Below are 27,257 nucleotides of genomic sequence, written 5' to 3' on the forward strand. Positions count from 1 at the left end.
GGACAGGTCACCGATACAGAGTAATCTGGATTGCCTGGTAAACTGGGCACAAGAAAACAGTATCCATTTTGGCCGTACTTACATAATGGGGAATTTTGGAAGCAGTGACTCTGAAAAAGATTTGGAGGTTGTGGTGATCAGCTGAACATGAACTCCCAGTGTGATGCTGTGACCAAAACGGCTAATGAAAATCCTGGGATGCATATATAGGTGAATCTCAAGTAGGAGTAAAAAGATTATTTTACCTCTGCATTTGGCATTAGTGCAGCCGTAACTGGAATATTGTATCCAGTTCTGGTGTCCACAATTCAAGAACTTGGTTGATAACTTGGAAAGGGTTCAGAGCCGAGCCATGAGAATGATTAAAGGATTAGAAAACCTGCCTTATAGCGATCGACTTAAGGAGCTCGACTATTAAGCTTAAAAAAGAGAAGGTTAAAGGGTGATTTGATTGCAGTCTAAATGTACCTATACGAGGAACAAATAGTTAATAATGAATCTTCAGTCTAGTAGGGAAAGATATAACGTGATCCAGTGTTGAAGCTAGACAAATTTAGACTGGAAATAAGGGGTACATTTAATCAGTGAGAGTAATTAACCATTGAAACAACTAACCCAGGGTTGTGGTGGATTCCCCATCTCCGGGTAAATCAAGATTGGATATTTTTCTGAAAGATCTGCTCTAGTAAATATTTTGGGGTAAGTTTGATGGGCTATGTTATGCAGGAGGTCAGACTAGATAATCATAATGGTCACTTCTGACCTTGAAATCTATCATCTGTGACTATCAGTCATGTATTGTGTATTATAAAACACATTGAGATAGTCTGCCAGTCATATGACCTGGGTTTGCCGTGAATCTTTGATGGCTTCTATTTTTCCAGGAAGAACTTTACTGTTTTTTTCTTAATCCAAAATGAATGCCTTTTATAAATAGCTACAAACAGGACTTTTCCACTCCCCAGGTCATGGCAGGTCACAGCTGCCTCTGAGTTGCCCAAAGTTCCCCATTTTTACTTTTGCTTTCTTCACTCAGTTTCTCTCTTCTTTTCTTTAGGTAGTTAGAACATTCTTCCCCAAATCACTGCTACTCTTCTTTCACTTTTAACTGAGGAAAACTGAGAGGCTGTCCCTCCTTTTTGCAGCCAGATCATTCTTCTCTTGAACACTTGTCTTTCTGTGACTTAAAATCCTGTTTCCAAGTCCAGTGAATAAAGTTTACTCTCTTTAAAGAGAAAGTAACTTCTTTACAGCCATGGACTAAGTATGCTAATCTTTCTTCAGTAATTAATGTCGCTCTTTAACACTATTAATCTACCAAAGTAGAACCTTAGATCTGAACATCTCAACTCAGGGAAAGCTGCTGCTTAAATCTGGATGAGGCCATTGACGCTTAGGCCTATCCCTGCATTTGAACACAGAAGGTGTCTTGTGCAGTGGAAAAGTTTCCATAGCAGCACATCCCTCCTCTGCAGTGAGTGACCAGAGAGAAGGAATGGTAAAGATATTTACTGGGGTGAACCCAGGGCATTGGGGAGGGGCATGGCCAGATTACACTGCACTCCAGTGGTTTTTGGCTGGCAGAACTGTCCCTGTGGCCGTGTTTCAGCCTGAACCCAAAGGTCTACACTGCAGTTTTATAACCCCACAGCCCAAGCCCTGTGAGCCCAAGTCAGCTGACTCAGGCCAGCTGCAGTTGTGCCTCGGGTCTCTTAGCTCAGTATAGACGTACCATAAATGTCTATCATTGCATACAATACATGATTAAGTCATAAGAACATTTTGTCTCCATGTCAGTCCCTACTTATTTTCGAAACAGGTTTGACCAAGCCACTTATTTCTGGGTACAGTACATTAAGCTGCTTCCACATGGATTTATTTAGTTTACTTTAGACCTAAACTTTCAAATTCCAATCTGATCACTAAATCTCATTTGATCCATTCATAAAATCATAAGTACTAGAGTTGAAAAAGACCTTGTGGTTTATGCAATCTGTCTCGCTGTCCTTGCCCTACCCTGTGATATACAATGTGGCCTCCCGTGTATATTCAGAGCTGGGTTAACCAGACAGTATTTTAATATCTCCATGGTGCTTTCACAACTGACCTCAGGAGACTATTCCACCCTAATAGTGATCTTATGTCTTACTGTTACATTGTACCTTTCACTCCAAAGGCACCCTGACCGCTTCATAAACTTGATAAAGTGTGTACATTTTGGGTATAGAGCTGCCATTGAAATGCAGATGCATCTGGGGTGAGATGTGAAATCTGTTTAAAAAGCATACAGCAATAGACTGGAAAAGGAAATGAACATCACTATCATCAATTCAATTTCACAAAGGAAATTTAGGGAGGCAAAATGTCATGACCTGAATTAGAGTTTACCCAGGGCTTGAGAGTAACAGCACTTACTAAAAGTGTCACAGGATCTTTAATAATCACAAGAGGTCAGGGCCTCTGTGTTGCATTTTATCCAAAAAGTATTTTATGTGTCTATAATTTTCCTTGCTGAACATCTCATTTTCCCCTTATACAGCACAGCTTTACTCCTAGTTATGCCTCTCTGCATTATTCAATCCCTAGACTAGGGCGGGTGAAGCTTCAGGCTGAACAAGAGTGATCAAATAGAGGGGAGGCAAATGTGTGCTCTCAGGGCATGGGGAGTATGCAGGCATGAGATGAGGTCTCATGTTCATCACCAAAGGGACTCATAGTGGTACCATCTCTTAAGGGGAATGGAACACTTCAAAATGGCCTCCTCTCATGAGCAAGAAAGGCCAAGGAGGTTTTTTATCTCAGGTGGGAAGGGCTCTAATCAATCACAATTTAATCATGGTCTCTATAGATAATGTGAATATTGATTATTTTGATCTCTTTTCCTTAACTGTCTTTCTTCCTCCTCCTCATTATCTCATGCAATCACCTCTCTCTCCTCTACTGATTCACCCTTGTTCTTTTCTTCATCTCACTTTTTGCTCTCTTTTGTCTTCTCACTGACGCTTTCACATCTCTCTCTTCCTCTTTCTCTTTCCTTCTTCTGCTTCCTTGCCTTCCAGTTTTTTCCTTTTTAATCTTCCTTTTCTCACACCTTTTTTGCCTCTGTCTCTCTCTGCAGGGAACCCCCGGAGAAGCAGGCATGTCCATCATCGGTCCCCGAGGCCCTCCCGTAAGTGACTTTCTCTCTATTTTTGTATGATGCAGGCTGTGGGTGAGTTACTGGAAAAAGACTAAGGAGGGGTACCAAGTCAGCAGCAGCATTTCCAGAGAAGCAATAACACTATCTGATGTGGTTTTCCTTTTTGGCCAGTCTTGTTTTTATACAAATATTCTTTACTATAGATAATTAAATTACAGCCCATATTGCTAGAATTAGTGAGCACCTAGTCCTTAGCAAGGAAACCATATAGGTTTTTCCAGTGGTTTTTTTCTCCTGTGTTTAAAAGGAAGAGAAATAGTTCCACCTCTTGGCAGCAGCACTGATGCCTTGCTGTGAGTACGCCCTTCGCTTTGGGCGAAGCATGTCTTCTTTGGCTGAGTGCTCTTTGCAATAAGTCTAATTGGCAGATGGCATTGCTCCATCTTTATAGTGCAACATGTCTGGGATTAAGGCTGGGCAAATGGCTGCTGGAGATAACAAAAATGGGTAATTTAGGAACTTGCTTGAAAAATTCAATTTCTTATCCTAAGACCCAAAGTTTTTGTTGCTCAGCCAGGTTCATCAATGACAAGAATGGTACTGTCAATTAACAGAGAGCTGAGATTTCTCTCTGAAGAGTTCAGTGAACCCTTCCTCTGCTGCTATCTTGATGGCTTGTTTTAATAAAGGCTTGTTTTAATTAGGGAGCAGAGAAGAGGCACTTAGAGAGGTATGCTGGGCTGGAGAAGTACAGTATTAGGCCCTGATCCTGCAAGGAGTTCCACGCAGGTGCAGAGATCCACCCACATGAAGCTCCTAAGAGAACTAGAGCCTTAGTGTCCTAGAAAGAATACAGGCTTAGAGCTTTCATGCATCCCAAATTCTAGGTCCTCCTTGAATTGAAGTTCATATTTCTAGCTTTCCCTAACACAGTAAATGCACAGTGTTGTCCAAATTTCTGTTAGGTCTTTGTATCGCTATAGAAACTCCAGTTTTCCAGTACATTTCCAGTGGTTATTGACTAGAGTTTAGATTTGTATTAATGGTATTAAATTTGCTGGGGTTCTTCATTCCATGGAAAAAGTTGAAGCACATTTCTTCCCATCCTTCAGGACCTAAACATGGCTGCCCCTCCAGTGGCACTTTAGAAAGGTACCTTTCTCACAGAATGAAATTAAATATGAATGTAAGTTCCATAAGGAGACAATGAGTTTAGACACTGTGTATTAGGTAGGGATAGCTCAGTGGTTTGAGCATTGGCCTGCTAAACCCAGCATTGTAAATTCAATCCTTGAGGGGGCCATTTGGGGATTGGCCCTGCTTTGAGCAGGGGGGTGGACTAGATGACCTCCTGAGGTCCCTTCCACCCCTGATATTCTACATGACAAATATTAGCCCATGTTTTCACTGCTTTACAGCTTATTGCCCAAATAGGTTATTACCATTCTCTTTCAGGCAAGCATTTTCACTCTCTCTCAGTTCCATCCATTCTGAGATACCATTGATTTCCACTGCAGTGTGACAGAAAAAGATTCAATCCCCCTTGCCGCCCACCTGCCCCGGTAACTTCCTTTTTTGATTAGCTTTGTGAGGAGTAGCATCCTTGACCTAGAGAGAGGATGGAGGACATATGCCCTTGTTTCACAGCTAATCGGTTGAGGTCAAGAGAAAGAGACCTCAGCAGCCTGGACAGTCGGCTACATCTGGCTTTCCAATTATCCTTCCATAAGTCCCATGGTAAGTGCTCCTAATAGGAAACAGCTTAGTCTGCTCCCAGTGCCACCTGTCCGCCACTGTGAGGTTGATAAATGGCAAAACCAAACCAGGAAACAAATGCAGATTCTTGGGCTTTTCAGAAGACAGTGACTTTTATTTTGACCGCTGCAGTTTTCTGAATGGCAGATAGCCTTTTAGGGTCTTGTGCTAAACTGCAGAAGTTGTTTCAGCCAAGATGTTCCTGTTAGACTGCTATTAGCAGCAATAAGTAGGCCTCTACCAAAGTCATGGTCCATTTTGGTCAATTTCACGGTCATAGGATTTTAAAAATTGCAAACTTCAGGATTTCAGCTGTTTAAAACTGAAACTTCACAGTGTTGTAATTGTCGGGGTCCTGACCCAAAAAGGAGTTGCGGGGAGGGGGGCATAAGGTTTGCGGGGAGGGGGGCATAAGGGTATTGTAGCGGGGGTTGCAGTACTGCTACCCTTACTTCTGCACGGCTGCTGGCAGCGGTGCTGCCTTCAGAGCAGGGCAGCTGGAAAGCGGCGGTTGCTGACGGGGGGAAAGCCACCACCAACAGCAACGCAGAAGTAAGGATGGCATGGTATGGTATTGCCAACCTTACTTCTGCACTGCTTAGGGTTACCATATTTCTACAAGCAAAAAAGAGGACACTGGGGGGGAGGAGCCCCGCTCTAGCCCCGCCCCTGCCCCACCCCCATCCACTCCCTCCCACTTCCCACCCCCTGATTGCTCCCTCAGAACCCCCAACCCCCCCGCTCCTTGTCCCCTGACTGCCCCCTCCTGAGAATGCCCTACGACCCTACCTGTCCCCTGACTGCCCTGACCCTTATCCACACCCCCACCCCATATTCACACCCCCGCCTGCAGACAGACCCCCAGGGACTCCCATGCCCTATCCAACTGCTCCACGGCCCCTGACAGTACCCCCAGAACTCCTGACCCATCCAACCCCCTCTGCTACCTGCCTGCCTCGACGCCTCTCCACACCCCTGCCCCCTGACAACTCCCCCTCAGAACCCCAGACCCATCTAACCCCCCCTGCTCCCTGTCCCTGACTGTCCCAACCCCTCTCCACACCCCTGCCCCCCTGACAGCCCCCCCTCAAACTCCCGACCCATCCAACCCCCCCTCCTTGTCCCCTGACCAGGGCCAGCTTTAAAGAGCCGGGGTTGCGGGGCTTGGGGCCGGGCCGGAGGTGCTTGGCCGGCACTGCTGGGGCCCGAGCCGGGGGTGCTGGGGCCCGAGCCGGGCTGGGGGTGCTGGGGCCCGAGCCGGGCCAGCGCTGCTGGGGCCTGAGCTGGGCCGGGTCCAGGCCGGGGGTGCTGGGACCCGAGCCGGGCTGGCGCTGCTGGGGCCCGAGCCGGGCCGGTGCTGCTGGGGCCCGAGCCGGGCTGGGGCTGGGAGTGCTGGGGCCCGAGCTGGGCCGGAGCCGCTGGGGCCGCCGGGCGCCGCTCGGCCAGGGCTGCGCCTCCCCGGAGCTCTCCTCCTCGCGCCCCCCCCACCGCCCCAGCTTACCTGCTGCTGCCTCCCGCTTGCCCCTGCTTCTTTTCAGACTTCTCGCGAAGATCTGATTGGCGGGAAGCAGGGGAGGGGGAGGAGCAGGTGGGCGGAGCGTTCAGGGCAGGGAAGGAGGGGGAAGACAGCTGCGGGCCAGACAGCGTGGTAAGGCTGTAGGGGATGGGGGAAGCCGGGAAGGGGCTTTGGCTGCCGAGCGGCGCTTGGCCGCTGCTTTTCTATCTATCAATAGCCGACCGGGGGGAAATCCCGGACATTTTTAGATTTTTAAAAATCCCCCCCGGACGGCTATTTATAGACTGAAAAGCCGGACATGTCCGGGGAAATCTGGACATATGGTAGCCCTAGCACTGCTGCTGCCAGGGCACTGCCTTCAGAGCTGGGCACCCGGCCAACAGCCGCCACTCTACAGCCACCCAGCTCTGAAGGCAGTGCATAAGTAAGGGTGGGAATACTGTGACCTAAGTTCCCTGTAAGCTGCGCTGCCATGCAGCAGCCTATTTAGCGCTGCGCAGGCGCTCAGGGAACCCATCCACGGATCTGCCATGGCTGGGGAAGGGGCGCCCTTGCCTCGGCCACAACCTAGCCCAGCCCCCAACCTGCAATGGTCGGGGCGGCCCCCGGACTCCAACTATGCTGCATCCCGGACCTGCCACGGCTGGGGCACCCCTACCCTAGCCTGAACCCAGCCGGGGTGGCGCGGTGCAGCCCAGCCCCAGCTGTGGCCACGGTGGTGCAGAGCAGTGCAGCCCAGCCATGGGGCGGCACAGCCCAGCCCGGCCCGGCTCAGCCCGCCCCGCCAGGCTCAGACCTAACCATGGCAGTCCGGCTTGGACCCGACCTTGGGTGGCCCGGACCTGCGGGGGCCGAGAGCTGGGCTAGGGGCGCCTATCCTGCAGCCCCAGCCTCGGAGCGTCCATGGCGGGGAGAGGTGCCTCTCCCCCCAGCCCAGGTGCTGCTGTGGGGAGAGAGCTGTGGGGGAGAGGCCTGGTAGCCCCAGAGCACCCTCCTGCACCCCAAACCCTTCATCCCCAGCCCCACCCCAGAGCCCACACCCCCAGCTGGAGCCCTCCCCCCAATCTAACCCTCTGCCCCAGCCTTCTGAGCCCCCACCCACACTCCAAACCCCTCCACCCCACCTCCACCACATGAATTTTGTTATGTGCACAAATTTGAAAGTGATGTGTCACACATCACCTCCATATTGGTGCACATAACAAATTCATTCTGCACATGGGTGGGAAAAATTAGAGGGAACACTGACCGTGACCACCCCTAAAATAACCTTGTGACCTCTGCAATTCCCTTTTGGGTCAGGACCCCAAATTTGAGAAACGCTGGTCTCCCTCGTGAAATCTGTATAGTGTAGGGTAAAAGCACACAAAAGACCAGATTTCATGGGAGGAGATCAGAGTTCATGGTCTGTGATGCGTTTTTTTGGTCATGAATTTGGTAGGGCCCTAGCAATAAGGAAGGACAATAGTACACCAAGTGGATTGGGAAAGAAGACCTAATAGACAAAATGTCCCTCCCCACTACCCCAGGGTGAAACACATTGTTCACTCTCTGCAGAGTCTAGGAACAGGAGCTTCACTCTGGCACGGGAAAAGATATCTTATTGTCCTGATCCTTTTAGCCAACAACAGGGTGTCCTGCTGTTCCTAGCAAAACATTAATCACATCTCTTTATTGAGTTTATGTGCACGCTTTTGATTTTCAATGAGAAAGGCTCAGCATAAGCCCTTCTAGGAAGTATATTATAAGTCTCCCAGACTTAGAATAGCAGAGACAGATGAAAAGAGGTTGTTGTTCAGGACTGAGGTGTTTCAGAAGAGTTGTGTTGTGATCCAGGAATAGAATAGCAAGGGGTGTTACAGGTCAGGGTGCATTGACAATGCTTGTTCTGCCTGCACTAGGCTGGGCTCAGAGTGGATCAGTCCTTTCATTTTCTGAGCACTGAATTAACCACACAATGAAATATAAGAATAACAGGCTTGTCCCTTTCCCCCTTTGTCATAAACTGCAGCTCTTAGCTAATAATTGGCCTCAAGAGTGATGCAGATGTCCTGAGAGTTGTAATTGGATAGATCTACCAACAGTTCCAGGGTCAGCCTCATGCTTTTAGCTGCTCCTTCAAGCTGCCTCTCTCACTCCATCTGTTCTTATGTGACCTCAGTTCTGTGATCTCTCTCTCGCACTCACACACTATCCAAAACAACACTCAACAAAAACTCCTGGGTAGGTATACACAGACACAGACAGACACAGACACACACACACACATTTTGTCTTAAGTGAGGCTTATGCTTACAATTATGTTAACGGGAGGGCAAGTTCACATCTGCTAGTCTCACTGGGGTTTTAACTCAACCCATACAAAGGGTTCACCCAAGTAACAACAATATTTAAAATGGATTTTTGTCTATCACAGCCAAAGCTCTTAGAAGAACTATGACCGAAAGCACCCCTGTATAAACATCCTACACATTAGTGTAATAATCTTTGTGCAAAATATGCCTTGTGAGGTATCACTTAAAAGCTAGTGACACATTGATCATCAATATTCTTGTGTAATGTATGTGCGAAATACTTATTAGGAGTTATGAACATAAACTGAAATTATGACTACAAATGTGCTTACCAGATTAGTCTGGGGAGTGGGTAAACCGATTTCTCAAAGACAAAGGATAAGCTGATACCTCTAGCCAGGTGTCATCAAGTTGACTGGCAATCACTTGTCAAATGGCCATTCTTTGGCAACAAAGCGGGGCAACAAATCGATCTGCATTTTAGCAAACAACAATATGGAACCTCTTTTACCACGAGACTCCCTGTTTCTTTCTTCACAGCTGGAATGAACTTTATCTAGGGGTAACCCTCAGGAAAATGTATTTCAGAGGGGGACAGGACTATAAAAGTGAGGGGCAAAAACACACCAGGTTCTCTCTCTCTCCACCTAAGACGACAAAGGAACCAGCCCTTTGACTTTGTGGGGAGATCCTGATCAAAGAATTTGGTCAGCTCTGTTGCTGGGATATTACCTTGAACCAAGTCTAGCTTATTAAGTTTCAGCGACTAGAAAGAGTTTTATCTTTATTTCTCTTGTAACCTTTTCTGACTTTAATATCTTGTACTTGTACCCACTTAAAATCTCTCTCTTTGTAGTTAAATAAATGTGCTTTATTTTTAATCTAAACTAATCCAGTGTTGTGTTTAAACTGATCTGTTTGGTAACTCCAGTTAAAGTCGCAAACGGTTGAATATTGACCCTTTACAGGCGCAACGGACTTTTTATATCTGAACTGCCCAGGAGGGGCTGGACAGTGCAGAACACACGTTTTTGAGAAAAATCAGGACTGGGAGTGTGTTGGGGTCACCCTGCAAGTCATAACCAAGGCTGGTGAAAGTTAGAGTGTGGCTGGCCTGTTGCTGACAGGCTGCTGGGGTCAGAGTTGCTGGACCAGGACGGTAGCTATACACAGACATTCAGGGTGGGATTTGCATGCTGGTAGGCTGTGTGTGAGTGGCCCAGGTTGAGAGCTACAACAGTAAGCCATAGTGAGGCATCTAAGGTTGTGGGGCAGGAGGTGAGAGAAAGTTGGAAGGTATTGCCAATACAGAGGAGGACTGGAATATCATACAAGAAGATCTGGATGACCTTTTAAACTCAAGTAATAGAAATGGGATGGAATTTAATAGTGCAAAGTCATGCATTTAGAGACTAACAACAAGAATTTTGCTATAAGATGGGGACTTACCAGTTGGAGGAGACAGAGGAGGAGAAAGACCTGGGTGTATTGCCTGATCACAGAATGACTATGAGCTGTCAGTGTGATTTGGCCATGAAAAAGGCTAATGCAGTCCTAGGATGCATTGGGTGAGGTATTTCCAGTAGAGACAGGGAAGTGTTAATACCATTATATAAGGCACTGGTGAGATCTCATCTGGAATACTGTGTGCAATCCTGGTCTCCCATGTTTAAGAAAGATTAATTCAAACTGGAACAGGTGCAGAAAAGGGCTACTAGGATGATCCAAGGAATGGAAAACCTATCTTATGAGAAGAGACTCAAAGAGCTTGGCTTGTTTAGCCTAACCAAAAGAAGGCTGAGGGGAGATATGATTGCTCTGTATAAATACATCAAAGGGATTAATACCAGGGAGGGAGAGGAGTTATTTAAGTTAAGCGCCAATGTGGGCACAAAAACAAATGGATTTAAACTGGCCATCAACAAGTTTAGGCTTGAAATTAGGTGAAGGTTTCTAAACATCAGAGGAGTGAAGTTCTGGAACAGCTTTCTAAGGGGAGCGGGAGGGGGGCAAAAAACCTAAGTGGCTTCAAGACTGAGCTTGATACATTTATGGAAGGGGTGGTATGATAGGACTGCCTACAATGGCATGTAGCCCATCGGCAACTGGCATTAGCAAAAATTCCCAATGGCCAGAGACTCGACACTAAATGGGGAGGGCTCTGAGTTATTACAGAGAATTCTTTCCCAGGTATCTGCTTGGTAGGTCTTGCCCACATGCTCAGGGTCTGATTGCCATATTTGCGGTTGGGAAGGAATTTTCCCCTGGGTCAGATTGGCAGAGATGCTGGAGGTTTTTCACCTTACTCTGTAGCATGGGGCATGGGTCACTTGCAGGTTTAAACTAGTGTAAATGGTGAATTCTCTGTAACTCAAAGTCTTTAAATCATGATTTGAGGACTTCAGTAACTCAGGCAGAAGTTATCGGTCTATTACAGGAGTGGGTGAGTGAGGTTCTGTGGTCTGCAATGTGCAGGAGGTCAGACTAGAAGATCATGATGGTCCCTTCTAATCTTAAAGTCTATGAGACACAGCCCCTTACTGGTTTGGATTGTACCCCAGAACTTCACAAGCCCGTACTGGCAAAATTCACTTCTTCCACCCCCAAAGTCTGTTGAAAAGATGATTTAATTTCATGAAGAGTTGGTGATAAGTATAAAGGATTACCTAATGCCCAAGATAAATAAGCAAATGCTGGAGGTTGGGGCCATTTTGGAAAGAGGTGGGATGACAAATAGTTTCCAGATTTTCTTTTAGAGGAAAGAGGAGGTTCAAGTTTTCACTTCCAGAGTTTTCTGCCACTTAACTTCTCTTCAGGCATTTTGGCCAGAAAGAAGCATTGTGCTGACAGTGGCAGAAACAGACAATCTCTATGATTTGGCAATTCCCAGGACTATATACTTGATATGAACAACGTTTGAACAAGAGAAGGAAAAAATGTTTCTTGGAATCGTTAGTTGGTCAACTTTTGCTGTGGCCTGTTATTGTACACATCAGACTTTAGCCAAGGAGTAAAAGGAAGCAGTTTATAGTTTACAAGAAAGGTAGCAGAGGCCAAATTGCACCATTTCCGGGTTTCCACCTTGATTCTTTTCTTAGCACTTCTTGTCTATGGGAGTAGTCCAAAAATTAATGATTTATTAATGAGATCCTCTCAGTTCTCACCCTTTTGGAAATCAGCATTGGGCAGATCCTTAAATTTATAGCGTATCTTCTCCTCTGGTCACAAGCCAGCGGATCCAGGTGGTTTTATATGTATCCTGCAAAGCAACTATGACCAAATTCAACTTAGTAAAGCTTTAAAAAAACAATGTGAATGATTCAGTCATGCTAGCATTCTGAATAACAACATTACTGTTTGGTGCAATTTGAGACATTTTATAGTAGCTGTAGTTCTCTAGAGCTCTGCAAAAAAGATTTTGGGCCCAACTCTACATTGTGCCAAGGCCCCATTATGTCACTCCAGAGGCGTAAGGGCCTGTAAAGGGGTGGAAATATTCTCTGTGGAATACCCCGAGGTAAAGGCTCCTTCTACTGCCAAAGGGGCTCTAATCTGGCCCTTTTCCCAGTCCCCAGCACATGTCGGGGGAGCCAAAGGAGGGAAGAGGCAAGGCTGGGCATTGATGTGCTCTGACTATTCCCTGCTTCTATAGTCTATTGGGCTTAATTCCACAATGCTGCACACTGTCTATTGAGCCAATCCCTTGCTACTGCATAGGACTGTTAACTACAATGATGGAGGAATTAAAAAAGGACTCAGGCTCACAATTTCCAAAGAGCCCCACCAAAATCATGAACGGTTCCTTATCCACTGCTCCCTGCACCCCCTTTTTCTCCCAACCCAGCCAGATCCTTCACCTGACCTCCCAACTTCTTCTCTCTCGTTCTGAATATGCCTCTGGCTCCCAAGCCATTCGCCTCAACTGCTAAACAGCCCTGAACCTTCACTGATACTCCACTGTGAGGATCAAAGGTCTGGTCATACTCTATGTTCAGTCCCAGCCGTGGTTTCATTCAAATCTTATATGCTTAGAGACTTCCCTAGGTTAAAAGTGCCCTAGAAGGTATTTCCCTTCCCCACCTCACCCAGCGGGGAAGTCCCAGAATGCACAAGGTCTGAAGAGAATAGTTAGACCAGCAGAGAGAACTAGACCTATTGAAATTTCAAAATGGATTTCAGGGGTCAGAGAAGAAGAGAGAGGCACAGAATTTACTTCATTCAATTATTTTAATCTGAACGGCTTAATTTCAGGATCGGACTGAAATTTGTTGATATTCTTTCCAAGATGGCTGACACATCGCTAGCTAAATCAGGATTCAGATACCCTTAAATAAATAGGACTTATAGGATATCTATGCTCTGGCACTTAGTGTTTTGCAAGCTAGCAGCCATGAGGCTTTCACCCTCTAATTGTCTGCATGTGGTTGAATCAATGACAAATAGTCTGACAGTCACTCCATTGTGTGATCTGCCAATACTTGCTGCATTTTGTTTGATTCAGATCTTGCATTGACAATCAGAAACTGACTTATTGGAAAAGAAGAGAGGGGAAGGGGCGTGTTTACATCACCCATTCACTTTACATACAATCCCTTTTTATTTTTCAGAATCTTTGCTACAAAATTTTCTTTGTGAGTAAAATTAATGAATTGGGGCAATAGCATAGAGTTTGTCTTGATGATATAGACTTGGTGAGCTGCAAGGGTTTGCACATTACAGTACACATCACTCAGTATTAAAGACCTCATTTTATGGCCATGCATGTGGCTATTCAAGGAATTTCCATAAAGAGAGCTTAGGCGCTGGAAAATGCTCCAGAAGGCCAGCGTGTGAGCAAGGAACGCCCATTTAATTACTTTAGAAACTTCAGACAAAGTACTCGGAGTCCAAATTGGACCATCTCCAACACTGTCCTGGCTCCGTACAAAACGAAGCTGCGATTGGAGACTTCCCCTGGCTCCCCAGTAGCCTGCTTTCTTAAAACACACTTGAGTCTTGGGTGACTATACTGAGAACTGCAGTGATATTACACAGAGATCAGGTTGGGGAAAATAACAAACCCTGAGGCCCTACAGAGCAATTTTAGGAAGACATGTTGCACTGCTCTCAGATTTCTTTAAACCTCTCTGTCTCCATTTTATTCTTCTCAGGGACAGCCTGGAACGAGAGGTTTTCCTGGATTTCCGGTAAGTGGAACTGTTAATCTATGAGGTACAAGTGTATAATATTGCCAGCTCATGTCACTAAAGCTAAGTGCCTTTCAGCATTTCCATCCAAAACCATGGACCCAATATAATGTAATTGAAAAGTTTTTTTTCTGTTTCATTTCTATTTTCTTTTCTTTTTAATGATGCCTTAAAAAACAAAGATACAACACTAAAGGAAATTAAATGTTTTAAAAACCCTAATGTTAAAATACCATGGTTGACGCCAGGTCTGTGCTGTAAAAAACACCCCAAAACAACCAAAAGAAAGAAAATAAACCCCAGGTAAGTGAAATTCCATCCTTAATGAACTCCAATGTGATATTGTAATAACAAAGAGCCCCTGAGATTCATCCGGCTCTGTGCAGAGTGGCTCAGCTATTGACTTTGCTAGACGAAAGCCCAGGCAACAGGAGGGGAAGAGAGTAAAAGCATGGCTGGAATTTCTTTTGCAGCACTGTAAGTTACAGATATAACCTGAGTGGGCCATGACGTGAAAAACAGATTCTGAAGATGAAGAAATTCCCATTTCAGCCCCACACTTGCTGGCAGGTTGGTCCTGCAGCACCGTCCACAGCATCTATTCTGTTCCAAAACTGTATTCATTATGTATTTTCTGTTAATTTATTCTGATAACTGAACTATCTTTGTCACACACACACCCCTCTGCCAGCCTGCTCAGTTCAGCTGAGGGCTTGGTAGTTTTTATTCAAGGATTTGCTGCGTATAATCACAGATCTGCGAGCAATTGCCTTGGACTGGGATGGGGGGAGACAAAAAAAATGAGGAATCTGCAGTCTCCATGCTCACTGAGCACTGGACTCTCTGCCCTGCCTCTCTGAAAAGTGGCCAATAATTGCAAACTACCCTCACTTTAGTAGGAGCAAGGCACTGAGGAGAAGCAGATCTCTCCACACTTTGATGTCCAAGCATAAGGAGAGCAAACAAGCCCAGATCAAGTTAAAATAAAAACAAACCAGGGCCCAGACTTTCAAAGGTGTTTTGGTGCATGACTCCCATCTTCCCATTTTATCCTTTCCTCTCCCCTCACTTCTGCCCCTCTCCACGACTTCTCAGTAATCCTGCCAGAGTCCTGAGGACCCCCCATTTTTCCTACACAGCCCCTCACACTTGAGCCCTTGCATCACAGCCAGCATCCTTCTAGCCAAGGAGAACTGCAAGGGCCATTCAGAGCCCATCAAGATAGTTCCTTAATTAGCCAGAGGCCACTAGTGACTGAGGCAAGAAATTCCCTCATGGGACTGAGCGATGGGTACATTGGCTCTGCAGCACACACCCCCAGTGAGAGACCAGGATAAGAAATCTCTCACATAGCAGCACTCCACTGGGTTAATCAATTTGCTTTCTTTCTCCTATGTTCTGCATCTCAAGTGATTCATTGTTTAAAGTCACAGCCACATCATTCCTTCACTGTTCTTTCTGCCATATCCTGTATAATCCAGCTGTATCCTACTGAGTCCCCACCCAGATTTGTGGGGCAAATGCATAAACCACCAATGAACTAGTTTCCCCATCAGCTCTCTCTTTTTTCTTTCAGGGCCCGATTGGTTTGGATGGCAAACCAGTAAGTGAAACATCTCCCTCACAGCTTCTCTCTCCCTGTTTATTTCCCTTTGTCTAGTACTTCCCCTGTCCTCTGAGCCAGGCTGTTAATAGGTTAATTTGTATAGAATTATTTTGCAAAGTGTGTGCATGCAAATTTGCATATGAAAGATTGTGGGCAGGAGAACACCACCACCAAATTCCCCTGGAGAGGCTTCAGAGCATCAGTAAATCATGGAAGGTGCCCTACTGTTGTTGCTCTTCTGGTTACCCTATTGCTTCACCTATGAACTAGCACTTATCCCTGAAGCTGCCCTTTAAACTTAACTAAGCAATTGAGTTCCCACCTCCAGCAGTTACAGCTAGAGAGAGAGACAAATAGAATGAGTTTCCTAAGCTTCATATATCATCTCACTGCAGCCTAGACTAGCTATTAATTGAACATTATGGTTTATTCCTCCCCCACATTGCAACAGGTCAGCCAGCACAGCAAAGGATTCTGAAGACCTTTGTGGCACTCAAGCCCCTTTTGTGGTGGGCTTTGTTGTAAAACAGACAAACAAATGTAAATAATGTCCTGCCCCTTTAAAAGGGAAACACAGATACTGCAGAGTTTCTCCCAACCACAGTCAAGAAACATGGCATGATTTGTTTCAGGCATATCCAAAAGAAAAGTCTAAACTGTAGTTCACTGCAACCAAGTTTCAGAAAGAAAAAGAAACCACAATCCCCCACCCAGTGCTCCTCCTAGCACCAAACTGCATACTAAGGATCCTATCTCACTGCCAGAAACATCCCTCAGCAGCTCTCAGAAGCATCCCTTTAATACTCTGCTGGGGATAATTAATCAATCAGAGCACTGCTACCCTGCACATCACTGCACTCAGGGCAGACAGCTGTGCTCTTTCCTCTAGTCCAAAGGAGAGCATTAACCCCTTCTTGTCAACCTCTAGGGAGGGTCTAAATACCTCACCACATGTCCATGCTCTTCATCAGCAAAGCTTTATTTTCTGTGCTTTGCACCTGAATGATCAGGAGTGATGATCCACTTGCTGTGAGGCTACATGGGTACAACATTATGTCTTCTTTGGTACTAAGAATAAGCAAAATGAAATGACCAGCCACAGCAAGGGGATGTGTAAATGCAGTGTTTAGGCCTGATTCTATAATGATAACACACACTCTTTTACCTTTTCAGGGCCATCCTGGACAGAAGGGGGAGATGGTAAAAATTACATGTGTATCTTCAGGGAGCAGTGGGTTGGTTTGGGGTTGTATTGGTTCTCCTCGGGGGCATTAACTAGAGTTTGACTCAAATAAAATGAGTAATCTCTGCATACTAACCACCCAAATTCCTGCTAACATACTAACTTTCTAGCTAATATAATAAAATCATGATAGCAGAAGCTGGGAGGTTTAGCTATAATTTTTACATGATGAGTACCTGTATCATCATGTCACAATAGCAACTCTATAGTTATACATGGGAATGTCATTTCCATTATTAAGCTTTATGTTTGGTTACTAAGTATGTTCTTTAAAAATACTTTGGGAACTGAAATGTTTCATGGTTGGACTCATCTCAGAAGTGAATGTTTATGGAAAGTTTCATAAAAACCCATTTAGCAGATTTTGGGTTTTCTGAACTACAACAAAAAGCACATTTGTCACTTATTAAGATGATTTTTCAGATTTTTCTTGATAAATCCAAAATGGCTTCATTCTAATGCTACCAACTTGGTATGTACTTTATGGTGTCCTAAACAAGGCCTTGTGACTTTGAGATATCTGAAGAACTTTAGTTGTGAAATCACAATGATATAGATGTTTAAAACTAATATGTAGCTGTATTAGTTTCCTTCATTTCATCAAAATTTCAAATTTCGATTTTTTTTTTTGGCCAGCTCTAATTTTCACATGGTTCAGGGAGTTCACTATTCACAAGGTTATTCAAATGAGTAATTTGGAAAGCCAGCAATTAGTAATATCCCTGCAGCCAGCAACCATATCAGCTACATATAGGTAACTGGACGCACTTTGGGTTACTCAGTTTTTATTGTTTTTGTTCTTCCAAAAAATATCCATTTTGTTAACTGTACTGCTATTCTGCCTATGTGTGCTTATTCCAGGAAAGTCCATGTGTTGATATGCAAGACAGAGAACTAAAGCAATGCAGGTGTTCTCTCTTACTCTCCACTTGAAGCTAAAGTAAAACATATATCTCTCCCTTCCTTTTCTCCCTAGAATCTGTCAAAATAGGGCAAGCCAGAGCCTTACCAAGCTCCTGCTTGACCTGACACAAAGGCCAGCAATTACTGATTTAACACTACTTTGCAAATTAATTGCTTTCTGTGTCCCCTTACTGTTCAAGTAGCTTTCATTAATATACTGCATGCACAGGGCATATCGTTGTTTGCACCAGACAGAAACTGACTGCTCAAGGTGCTAAATATATTGTATTTAATATAATCCATTAGAATCAATAAATCTATATCCAGTCATGAAGGATGCTTCCGGAGTATTCCTAAACATCACACTGAGGAAATAGAGAGTTAAAATGGGCCTGACCTACACAGGATGCTCCCATTGGCTTCTGTAGTTAGAGCCCATCCTTCTGTAGGACTAAATGCTGCCCTTTGAGGGCACACATGTGATTCTCAATTAAGCAAATGAAAATTGTATGAGGGAATTCAAGCACAGACTTTGGCTTTTAATTTATTCAGGAGTGAAGCTGCAAGGTGCCGAGCAACTGCAGAGAGACACTAACCAACCTCAGTTCCTATGGAAATGAACAGAGGGTGCCCAACACATAGCTAGAATTAGGCCTTAAAAAAGAAACGCTGTAGGTGAAGCTGAACCCGCTGGTGAGCGTGTGTTAGAGCTCCCCTGCTGGGCCATGCCATGCCACAGAGGCTATTGTTACAACCCCTCCTTAGAGAGTTTTAGCAGCACATGCTTTTAGTTCTGAGGCCCCTGGTTCAATCCCTGCTGTGTCAGCCAAGATGGCGGCCATCAAATAAGTGGGGGCTCATTTGGGGAGCCTCAGATGCTGAGGATGAGCATCCTTTGAGCAGATTAAATATGTAACCCTCCGGTGCGTCTGTATTACTGGTGCCCCTTTGTGCTGATCCACAGAGAATATAAGTTGCTCCAGTATCAACTCATGCTTTTGGTTCTGGAGGTCCCTGCTTCAGTCCCCAGTGTGTCAGCCAAGAGGTCGGCTGTCATATAACTACTTAATTTTTCACTCTCCTGTTGGCATCCCCATTCAGTAAAGCTGCAGGACTTGTGCATCTTCGCTCCTCTAGTTTAAGAAACACTGCAAGGGGAACTGAGATCTACCATAGAAATTTTTGGCTAAAGACTTTTTAAAAAGCCACTTTTCCATCTGAGTACACGCCACATGCTGAGATGTTTAATGTTCCTGTCATTGAATGTATAAGCATATATATAACTCACAACAATGTATTTTTTTAAAGGGTGTTGCTGGTCCCAAGGGACAGCCGGTAAGTGCTGAACTTATCACCTTCTTGTAAATCTACCTTCTTTTGGCACTTTCCCCCTAATAGGCACAGTGCTCTTTAATTAATTTTTTAATTGTTTTCCTTTCACAGGGACCTCCAGGACAAAAAGGAGAAAAGGTAATTTTAATGGGAGCTGGGTTTATAATGACATTTAAAAGGCAGGGAAATGATTGAGTGATTCATCTTGGTGTTCCATAGCCTTCAGCTATGGCTTTCAGAGCAAATTAGGTCAGTTCACAAAACAGACAAGATTTTTCTAGTTGTGGGCTCATCCTGTGGACATCTGAAAATCAAGCTGTGATCCCCCTGCTTCATACATCAACTCCTGTCATGACCAATGCCAAAGATTATGGACTGAGAACTCCTCTAGAAATGCTGTTGATAATGCCTGAGGCTGAATGGAATACAGCCTGCTCTTCTATAGCTAAAGAGTTTACGGTACAAACTTATTTTCTTCACTAAATTATGCAGCTCTGACTCAGAATAGAGCTATACCAAATGTACCAATGTGACCTATACCAAAGTGCCTTTTTTGACCAGACTCATAATTTTAACTGAGGCTAAAATGTTTTCCACATGGTCACATTGTAATCAGAACAGAAGCATTTTAAAGCATGAAGGAGAGTTAAAAGCAGCAATGGATAAAGAGCAACATGAGACCTAGGTGCTTTGATGAGGTTTTGTTTATTTTTTCCTAAATTGTTTTAAGAAAAAGACCCTGACACTAATAACAAAATACAGTGTTTCCAAAACCAGAAGTCAAAAGCATGTCTCCTAAATCCATATGTAGGCCTCTAAATAAGAGGTCTGATTTTCAAAAGTGCTGAGTTATGTTGGCTCAAGAGTTTTGAAAATCACCATTTATTTAGGTGCCTAAATATGAATTTAGGATCCTATTTTTTTTTAAATCTTATCCCAACTGTGAAGACCCAGCAGCCGCAATGAAAATCCGATGGGTTATATGCTGGGAAATCCTATAAAATGGTAGTTTGGGTACATTTCAAAATGAGAGAGAGAGAGAGAGAGAGAGAGAGAGTCTGTCTGTCCATCGCTTTCTGTGGATCTCTGGCCAAAAGACAAATGATGACACTGGGGAGAAAAGGGGTAGTGGATAATACACTGGATGCTCAGTTGGTATAAATTGGCATAGCTGTAGTGTAGCCATGCTGATTTCTACCTGCTGTGGCTCTGACCCCATATGCCTACTTTAGTTCACTGCATTCACAATGTAAACTATTTTCTTTTAATCCCCTCCTTTCACAGGGCCAATGTGGAGACTACCCACACAGGGTAAGCAGTATTTGTTATTAACTGTCCCATGGCTTGCTGCACATTAATCCTAGTTTATTTGAATGACTTTTATATGGGAATGTAGGATATTTCATTAATGAGGTCCATCATATGTGTCCCACAAGTGTCATTTTACTGACTGACATGTGTTGTTGGAAGAATTTTCTAGGAGGGATTTACAACTTTATTTCATTCCTTTAAAATAGGACAGTCCTCCAGATATATACCCATACCATCCCCTCATGGAGAACCCCCCCCCCCCCCCAACATCATCCTGTCAGGAGGTGGGCTTTGCCTCATGAGGAAAAGGATGTGGGCTGCACCCCTAAACCTGGTGGATCCCTAGGGATCTGTAGGAATCCAGGGTCATTCAGAGGCTTTGTGCCTCCATACCATCTCTGGACCCTAGTAAGTGCCCTTGCTGGCAGCATGGCTAGGACATCTGGGGGGGCCTCAGGGAAAATGTCATATAGCTAAGGGCTCTGTTATCTTTTTCACCTAATTTGCATAAGGCCAAGTCAGGGCACAAGGGGCATCTCCTGCCCTGATTCTGCACTGTCCTGGCCACTTCTCCCTTCCCAGCCACTCTGCTCTCTACCCTCTCCTCTTCCAGCACAGGCCCTGGACCATGTGGAGAGCCTTCTATAGAGCCCAAAGGGAGGGATGGTGCTGCAGAGTTGGCTGAAACTTCCATGGGTGCCCCCTCCATGTGCAGATCCAGAGGGCACAATCTGGCCCATAAAGGGCTGCAGAAATGTAGGCTTCAAGAGCAAATCAGTGAAAGGCAATGGGTAAAACTGGCCGTGTGCCTGGAAAGCCTATGTATTTATAGTTAGAACACTTAAAGTCCATGTATTCACTGAGGGGCGGGAAGTTTTTTGAGGGAGGCGGGGTAGAAATTCTTTACCCAGTAAATAATGCCTATGGTCTACATTTAGAGTTAGACATCCAGTTCTGTCACAGTTCCCAGTGAATTCCCTGTAATCCTGTAGATGCCGCCTGGCTTTTTGCACATCACTGCTTGGAAAAGGGGAGGGACACTTATTTATTTTGGTAATAATCTTATTAAGCCCAGGAAGTAGCCCCACTTGCTTCCCCATCCTGCCCTTTCAAGAGAGATGGGAGTATATCATCGGGTTTAGGGGATTATAGGGATAGAATTTAACCAAGCATAAACAAAACTAAAAACAACTCTAGCTCTGAAAAGCCATTGGAAATGCACTGGAAGGACATCATATGAGAGGATTGAAACTTTTAACCACTGTGCACAGGGAGACAGGCTTAAAAGCTTTCTATTTATTTTTTCAAAAGCCTCTGGACAATTGGATCGGGTGCTGGCCCTGGGCCCAGAGAGAAGTGGGGTTAGGGGTGGTCCAAGACTCTGGTATGAAGACTGCATGTAGATAGCAAACCTGTCAGGCATCTGGGTGTTGGGGGGAGGAGGGTGGTCGTGTGTTCCGGCCCCGATACAATAATAGAAGGTCAGCTGTGTTTATTTAGACAAGCCATCTCACTAGATTGTTATGTTAAAAAAAAAAAAGCTAACAACAATGTTCACTTAAGCAGTGTCCTGGGTTCCATTACAGCCCTTGGCTCCAGACTGTCCACATTGTTCAAAGTGAAAAGCGGGGGCAGGGACTCAACACAATTAGGAAATGGAGAAATTGATTACAAATTAAGAGAAATAACCTCAGTTTATACCTGACTGAGGTCACAAGTGGTCTCAGTTCATAGTCATTGCTGGATGTTGGTCCACATTTAAATTCCACCACTACCCAATCAATAGTTGGCAGTCTCCACTTAAAAAAGGCCCAGGACTGTAACACAGGAGGTGCTACAGGTTAGAGTTATGACGCACACTGGCGAAGCTAGGCAAGGGAAGCCTGCCTGTGCCCTGCTTGGCTCTATCCAGGACTATAGGAGCACCATATCCAATCTTTTAAAAAGTGGTATGGAAGTGCTTAACCTGTCTGAGTCAGAGCTTCTGATGTGTGTGTGACAACTGCCCTCAGACCAGTTTCCTGTGTTGAATATACCTGTGAGACAGAGGGCTCTAGGGGGAAGGGAATAGTAGATGTGGACCAGCCTATGCACAGATATCCCTCTCTTCCTCATTATAAGGGGAAAAAAAGGGAAATGAACATTAAGAAAAGTCCCTTTTTAAATAGTTTTACGCACTTTTTTAGCTAACTTAGAATTTGTCTGGTTCACACAAGCAGCAGTTACCATCATCAGATGCCATGGGCAGGACAATGAATTAGAAATATGATAACAACAGGGACAGGTTTTTGGTTTTTTTAAAGAGAGGGAATTTGAAGTCTGGGCTCCCTCTTAACCTGCCTTGGCCCATTTTTTAAACCATCAGTCTATTGTGTAACCCATGAGCAAACAGGACATACATTCCCATGGGTAAAGAGACCATACTAGGAGGTTACACGGTCTAATCCTTAAAGACAGACTGGATCATCAGAGCATGTTACAAAATCACAATGGCCAGTCTAGGGCTGGGAATGGAACCTAGTCTCAGAATAGTCAGGCCAGTAAAGTTCTTTTTTCTCTTGATGATGTGGTGTATCTAATTGACCCAGTTCTGTGTCACTGTGTCTTCACTATCCCCTAGGAATACCTAAGTACAACACTTGCAGCCCTGCGCTCTAATCAGATCCTTACACTAAAGGTTTGTGGGTAATGGTCTAACTGGACCCAGTTCTGATGCAAAAGAAACAAGGATGTGGATACAATATTGCATGCTCTGTGTTGAAAAGAACTTGCCATTGGGACTTTGGGGATGCAAATCTGGGGACAGAAGAAAGAGGCTTGAAATACATTTCTTACCCACACCTCATATGCTTGCTCTCTATGTCCTTAAATTCATAGCCAGGTCCCTTCTCACCTATGGTCAGTTTTGAAGAAGGGAAACTAAATAGGCTCCTGAGTTTCCATGCTGTTTTTTTCCTTACCCATTTTGAATAGCCCCTCCCACTCCCTTCCTTCCAGCCAGCACATTTCAGCCACTACTTCTTCGAGTCAATAGAGTTACATGAGATACAACAGTGTTCCCCCCCCCACACACACACACACACAAATCCCATCTTGGTGACTCCCAGATCATTCACTCGAGTTACTACAAGGAGATGCTAAATGGATCCTTTGCCCACCTGAAAGGTAACAGTTTTTCCAGCCCCCACTACACAGGCAACCAATCCAGAATGCTCCACTGAACCACCAGGCTGGTCTCTTATATTACCTTGCTCCCTGACGTTGTCCTGATAATGCCCCAAAGGAAATATCCATTCATCAAACCAAGCTGAAGAAAATTCTAGAATATCTCTGTATTTTCCAGCCATTGTGATACAGCATCATGTTGAGTGGTGTTGGCCATATTCCACACAATGCACACATGGCGCTGAACAACCTAATTAGTACCATGAGAGCTCTGGTCAAAATCCCACCCATCCCACTTCAGCCCTTCCTTTCTCTGTTCTTCACCCCACTCTTCACAAAGGTTTGCTTTTTGGCAGAGGAGAACCTGCTCCTATCAAAAGTGGCCTGGTCAATTTTCTAGGGCCATATTATACTTCTTGATAGCTTATGCTTTCTTGTGTTAGATTAGGGGACAAGATAACATTAAAAAGTCCATCAGTGCAGACTGCCTCTGAGAGACTGACTGGTCTCCAGAGCCCTGGCACTGAAAACATGGCTGCTTACTCCCTCCCAGATGCCACGTATGCTGACTGCACGGATACTGCAATTTTTCAAAGGCTCAGTTGATCATATAGCTTCACCTCAAAAGCTGAAATTATCATATTTAATTCTTCTGAGATTCAGTGCGCCCTAATGTGGTCTGTAAATCTGCTGTTAATTATGGTCCTCTGAGTCAGAGGCTCTCGCCACTGGTTTACCTCAAGTATGTATTTACTGTTTATATAAACTGCCCAGTGGGCAGGACTGTAAGGCTGCAATATTGTGATGACATTTCACTTTGCAACAAGACTGGGTCTGAGCTTTCAGTAAAACACAAACACCCATGTTTAGGGGGAGCAGAGTGTGCTGCTTAGATGCACATCATCACTGTCATGGGAGACCTGCGGGCAACACCTCTCAGCCTCGAGTTCACAGTTCAGACAGGGAAAACCCACAGAGAGGAGTACTGTGTGTGCACACATGGAGGACTTGCTGCTCCCCTCACTTACACTGCTATGAATCAAGAGTGACTTCAATGGAGTTAGGTAAACGGGAAAGAGAATCAGGCCTAATATGAGCATTCCTGGTGTTTGAATCGGTGCTGTCAACACCCATGTGCTGTGGTTCAAAGCAGCTTCCTGAGTGCACAGGCAGACAGGAGCATGTTTGGAAGTGGAAATTAGATACAGTAGAAGGGTGAACAGAAGACCCAGAACTTTAGTACATGGTTTTGATTTGTGAGGATCAGCTTTAGAGAGGATTCTTGTCCAAAACGGATCACAAGCCATTGTTACTGTTAAACAAGGAGACACAAAGTGCAGGCTCAGCATATTGTGAGGCAAAAGTTCATCCCCTCTGGTGATCAGGGGACATCTCAATTCACTCGCGAGTTGGGTCATGATGATACGGAGTGTCTTTGTGAAGCAAAAGAAAATGAAGGATCTTGAACAAGTGAGACGGCTCCTAATAGAATTCTGCTTTGCTATAAAAGGGTATAAGTTCACAAACTGGTCTCATTCTCTCACTGCTGTCCCTGGCAGGAAATGTGAGGTTGATGAATAGGTGATGAACTTTGTCTCTGCTTGGGAGGGACTCCTTCACTGTTGTGCATTGACCCCTCCAACCAGTTAAATGGTGGAATCCCACAATAGCTGAAGGAGCAGGTCTAACGAGGAGGAAAATGGCAAGATTATTAGGGCTTTTAAAGGAACATGGAGGACAATCTTGGGGTAAGGGAAGAAAAGGGGATAACTGTGAACTGTAGCGAGGATAACTGTATAGTCACCAGTCTTTGTAATTTGTAGAGAATTAATTGCAGATTTATCTAGTAACAGGATGATGTCCAGAGAAAAAATATATTTCTTGTAATGAGGGTCACAGAAATATGGAGCCGCAATTGCCAAAGAGCTCAGGTGACAAGAGGAGCTTTAAAAACATAGAGCAAACTGCTGTCTTAATAAGTGCCCCAGATCTAATAGGGACCAATTGAGAGAAACAGCACTGTCCCAAGGGAACTCTGGGGAGCTGGGGAGAAGAATATTTATGTTTTGATACAATAAATATTATCTGAGGAGTGCAGCAGAAGCTGGCACAAGAAATCTCCTGGTAAGTTTCCTTTCTGAGCCGAGATAGAAAGCAAGAAAGAACTGATAGAATGGTTGGGTGTGAAAGACCAAAGGGGGTAGCAAAATTATAGTCCCTTCAAGGAAAACCAGGGCCTTCGAAGGCCCAGCACAGAGGTATTCCTTCCTGTGTTTAAAGTACAATACAGAAGAGCTCAGAGGTTTGCCAAGCGGTACCCGATGACAAGTATCCCTCCCTGTGCCATTCACAACTATCTCTCACCTGTGGTTTATTCTCATTACAGTCTTTCTTTTTCCCTATCTTTTCATTTTCTTCATTGGCTGCTCTCTCTTGATGTCCTACTGACTCCTTTGCCTTGTGACCTTTGCCCTGTGACCTTCGGGTTCGGTCTTCTTCTTCAGCTGTTGCCTCTCCTCAATTCAGTGCGGCTGGCTCCACCCCCGGTCATAAAGAGACGCACTTTCCAGGTAGCCACTTTTTCCTCTTTGCCTGTTTTAAGCCTACTCCAAATCATAAGACTAATTAGCTTCTTTCCTTCCTTTGAGAAGGGGTTTCAAAAAGACTTTGGCAGAGCCAGGGGGCTCTCTTTAGAATGGAGCATATATTTGGTGGGAAAATGTGTCTAAACAGAAACATAGTGAATCCAGATTTTTAAAATAAAACAAATTAAATATGAAACATATGACTCGAAGAAAAATGCGGTAAAAAAGGAGGTAGATAAGCCTAACTGCTACCTTAAGGAGCCAGTTCCTGCATGCACAGCAACAACGTCAATGGCTGGTCAGAGATCCCTTTTTGAAATTTAGTAAGTGCTCTAAAACTGGTGCAAGAAGCCATGCTTACTAGGCAAACTCCTGTTTTAAAACATACTGAGCCACCTCATGTTATCAGCTGATTTTTGTCATTCCTTTGCACAGTCACTTCAAACAGTTTTCACTGTGTATGAGATATAGAAAGCAGGATGTCTCAAGGGATGGGTATTCCCTATACAGCCTTTCATTTCCAGGCTACTGGTCTATGCCCAGTACAGTTTACCACTTACCTAGAGTAATCATCTGGTGTTTTTTCAGCCATGTGAAATGAACTGGTGGTGTCAGCCCAGGTGTTTACATCAAGGGCCGGCTCTAGCATTTTTGCTGCCCCAAGCAGCGCAAAAAAAAAAAAAAGCTGTGATCGCAGCGGCAGCTCTACCGCCGCTTCATTCTACGGCAGCAATTTGGCGTCAGGTCCTTTGCTCCCAAAGGGAGTGACGGCCCCGCCGCCAAATTGCCGCCGAAAGGGCCGGACGTGTCGCCCCGTCTTCATTGGCCGCCCCAGGCACCTGCTTGCTAGGCTGGTGCCTGGAGCCGGCCCTGTTTACATCACACAAACCACCACAGCTGGCATTGGTTGTCCCCCTAGCTGGTAGTCTCAAAAGAGAAGCAAAGATAGAAAGATTTTTTAAACCAAAGTTCATTTCCTGGGCCAGGTAGGGAAGCTTGCGCTGCTGCACTCCATTCTATACCTGGCGTCATTCTCCAGGACTGTAGATCTCATAAGCATTACAAAAAAAAATGTGAATTTGAAGTATATGATTCATTTAGCTTCTGTGAAATTCACTCTGTAAGCAGCAGAAAATGTAAGCCCCTCTGACAAATCCTGCCTCCCCACAGCAGAATAGTAAGTCATATGAACCCTGGGAGCCAAACATTTGGAATGCTAGAA

At 44.9% G+C, this 27,257-nt stretch overlaps 1 protein-coding gene across 34 annotated transcripts in view; it reads left to right on the top strand.

The window, feature by feature from the left end:
• Positions 1-27,257, top strand: part of COL13A1 (collagen type XIII alpha 1 chain) — a 171,776-nt gene that overhangs the window by 66,045 nt on the left and 78,474 nt on the right. For 29 of the 34 annotated variants that reach the window (XM_065551905.1, XM_065551916.1, XM_065551930.1 and 26 more), the window contains 8 exons: positions 3,119-3,169; positions 13,855-13,890; positions 15,467-15,493; positions 16,670-16,696; positions 18,951-18,977; positions 19,086-19,112; positions 20,259-20,285; positions 25,955-26,020. In XM_065551905.1, coding sequence (XP_065407977.1) covers positions 3,119-3,169; positions 13,855-13,890; positions 15,467-15,493; positions 16,670-16,696; positions 18,951-18,977; positions 19,086-19,112; positions 20,259-20,285; positions 25,955-26,020 — 288 coding nt within the window. Of the gene's footprint in view, positions 1-3,118; positions 3,170-13,854; positions 13,891-15,466; positions 15,494-16,669; positions 16,697-18,950; positions 18,978-19,085; positions 19,113-20,258; positions 20,286-22,905; positions 22,963-25,954; positions 26,021-27,257 lie in introns of all 34 variants that reach the window. The other 5 variants (XM_065551909.1, XM_065551904.1, XM_065551936.1 and 2 more) reach the window with 2 other exon arrangements.

This window comes from Chrysemys picta, chromosome 7, assembly GCF_011386835.1.
Source record: "Chrysemys picta bellii isolate R12L10 chromosome 7, ASM1138683v2, whole genome shotgun sequence".
Lineage (NCBI taxonomy): Eukaryota > Metazoa > Chordata > Testudines > Emydidae > Chrysemys > Chrysemys picta.